The 3,429-nt window shown below is 29.3% G+C and overlaps 1 protein-coding gene across 1 annotated transcript in view; it reads left to right on the top strand.

The window, feature by feature from the left end:
• Positions 1-3,429, top strand: part of LOC105626910 (guanine nucleotide-binding protein G(q) subunit alpha) — a 15,601-nt gene that overhangs the window by 5,333 nt on the left and 6,839 nt on the right. Inside the window, exons 4-7 of the mRNA XM_012208201.1 lie at positions 229-358; positions 463-616; positions 949-1,056; positions 2,064-2,171. Of these exons, the coding sequence (XP_012063591.1) occupies positions 229-358; positions 463-616; positions 949-1,056; positions 2,064-2,171 (500 nt within the window). The remainder of the gene's footprint in view (positions 1-228; positions 359-462; positions 617-948; positions 1,057-2,063; positions 2,172-3,429) is intronic.

Here is a 3,429-nt window from a genome sequence, read left to right on the forward strand (position 1 = left end):
AAAAAATGCTATGCCATATTTTATTATCTAAATTGTTGCAGCAACCAATCTTTTTTTTTCATGTATGTAATAATCTTTTAAAATACATTTATTCTTTTAAAATACATTCCATACATTTCTATATTAATTGTTATTAATCTTAATCTAAATAAAAAAATATGAAGATTTCGACTATATTTCGTTTGCACACTAGTAACAGTGCTCAATTTAATAGAATGTTATTTGCAGGATGGTAGACGTCGGTGGACAGAGGTCGGAAAGAAGAAAGTGGATCCATTGTTTCGAAAACGTCACTTCAATTATATTTTTAGTAGCTCTAAGTGAATATGATCAAATTCTATTTGAATCGGAAAATGAGGTAATTATAATATTTTTTATAAAATATATAAAAATTATCAATAAATTGATAAATTTGAATGATATTACAACTCATTTGTATGTATGATTCTTTTTACCTTTTAGAATCGAATGGAAGAAAGTAAAGCATTGTTCAAAACGATTATAACATATCCCTGGTTTCAACACTCCTCTGTTATCCTGTTTCTCAACAAGAAAGATCTGTTAGAAGAAAAGATTATGTATTCTCATCTTGTCGATTATTTTCCGGAATATGATGGTAAGTTGTAATATCTTTTTTTTATAAATATCCACGGATTATCATTAATCATTCGGCATAAAATGCTAACTACTTTGTTGTAATTTAGTCAACATCTTAGACAACATCTTATCTCATATTTGGAAGTAGAAATAAACTCTGAACGCAAGATGTTTATTAAAAAATAAAGATATATTTAAAGCTATATTGTTTTAATACTCTCAAAGAAATTAAAACAACGTATTAATCGATATTTATTAAATTATTAATTTATCTCAAGACACACAGGCTGAATAAAATGTGATAAAATTATTTATCTCGATATTCATAAATAAATAAGTTCTATGGTATAGGCCCGAAACAACAAGATGTACCAGCCAGGGAGTTCATCTTAAAGGTGTATCTCAATTGTAATCCCGATCCTGACCGAATGTGCTACTCTCACTTTACGTGTGCCACAGGTCTGTCCGAGTACTGAGTGTATCCTGAACAGAAAACGTAGATTCCTTAGTTACTTGTCGAACGATTTAATAATATGATATTTCTTGCGGTTTTCATGCTCTTTTTTTGTAACTTTGCCACTCCGGTGTTTCTGAATTCGCGTTTGTTATTATATAGTGGTAATCTATTTGCAAGGCTATTTTAATCATACCAAACCTATATCCATACTTTTGCGCATAATTTATGATAATCAGTAGTACGTATTTTTGATACAAAATTAACTTGTATGTAGATTGAAGCTAGTTAATCTAATAGCAATAATCAGAACTCTCGTCCTGTGTTGTAATTTATAATTTTGTTATGTCATTAATTATTGAACGTTTAATGCAAATTACGTTAGCATACTGAAATTTTAAATATTTATTCAGCAAAAGTTACATTAAACTGAAATTTTTCGACAATAATAAACGATTTATGAAATTTTATTCGCGATAAAGGACTTTTAAATTTTATTACAAACTACAACGTGTAAGCAACTGTTTCGAATTTGCAAAATTATACTCAATGTTCTTACATAAGCTCTCTAGCTTGTTAATGAGGCTTTCGAAAGGCTTCTTTGATGTTCACTACGATTAATTTAATAAGCTGTCCTTGGAGAGTGTATATTGGATTTGAGTGAAGTACAACATTATTACATTAAATTAGATCGATATCCGTCTGCGTTTCGCGTTATATTGTGCGTATAAGTAAAATCGATGTGCGTATAAGTAAAAGCGATGATATTTTCTGGATGTAGATTCATTCCTGTCTTGTAAAACACTTAGAAATCTCGTAACACGGAAGATTTGATCAAATTCTAGCTTACATTATGTTGTATTTATACCTGGAAAAAATCTCAACGATACATATCAATAATCCTCTCGTCGTTAAACGATCGCTAAAAAAAATATTGACTACGCAGTACATAATCGCATTGTAGATAAACAGAAGTAATGCCATGCCCCTCCCTCGCTTGTGTACTTCGCAGGTCGACAGAGAGACGCTCTCGCAGCTAGAGAATTCATTCTAAGGATGTTCGTTGACTTAAATCCGGACAGCGAGAAGATTATTTATTCCCACTTTACGTGTGCCACAGGTAGGCTAGTTTCTTGATAATTCCCGTGTACAAAAATACCATATTTCTTTCGCTTTATAACAGTTCTTCGATGTGTTGTGCCTTGTACAGAGCTTGTATGTTGCCTGCCTTCCGTATAATCAGGTGTGTAATCAAATGTTATAAATGTATCACGGAAAATCAACCTGCATGTATGAAAGGCATCTTTTTTCAAAGAGAGCGAAAGAATAGCACAAATAATGTATTAGTCTTTAACGTAACAATTCTAATCTTTCAAATTTACTTGGTTTAATTTACACTTAACATAAATATTATTTATATAGTATATATAATTTTATAGGTACGAGTATTGTATATTTGTATATTTCTCAGTTTCTGATTTACTGAATTATTACGAAATATTAGAAGAAAATAATAAAATAATGTGAATAAATACGGTGTCGGGTTGATTTTTCAAAGGTATAACGGTGCTGACTAATTTCAATGATGCCTGATTTATATTTTGCATGCTGCGTTCATGGAATTAATCATCAGATACGGAAAACATCAAGCTTGTATTCTGCGCTGTTAAGGATACGATCATGCAAACCGCGCTTAAGGAGTTTAATCTTGCTTAACGCAACTGTATAGATATTATTAATTAGCAGATTCTTGACGATATTATTTAAAATATTTAGAATATTTAGAACGCTGAGAATGACGTAGAACGTATTGTATATACAATAGATTTATAACAAAACTTAGTATTTCTAACCAACGAATATTATAGAAGTGGTCAAATAGTAAAGCGATTGTTTAACAGATGTTATTACATATTTGTCAAATATTTGTCAAATATGTTGCTTTTTAACATTTATTCCGGAACTTAAATCTGTGTCATTCTAGGCGATTAGCGAATCGACTGCGAATAATTTTATTTTTGAAAATTTCGAAAATAACTGCCAGCTTTACCGTTGACAACGGTAAAGTTGACAATAATATATGTTAAATAAAAAATATATTATTAAAGCTCTGTAACCCCTAAATAAAAGAAATATAACAATTGAAGTTTACTAATAATTGTTAAAATTAATCTATTTTTTTACAACATATTGCATTGCTGATATACCTTTTTAATAAAGGTTTCTTTTAATATTTTTATTTTGTCTGTTACATTGTAATTCATAGAGCCTAACAAGAATAGAAATTTCATTATTTATGATTAAAATTATATTTGTTTACAAATGCTTATATGAAGATATACAATATTTGTGTAATGATTGTGTAAATTATTGTATGT

Source organism: Atta cephalotes, assembly GCF_000143395.1.
Source record: "Atta cephalotes unplaced genomic scaffold scaffold00007, whole genome shotgun sequence".
NCBI lineage: Eukaryota > Metazoa > Arthropoda > Insecta > Hymenoptera > Formicidae > Atta > Atta cephalotes.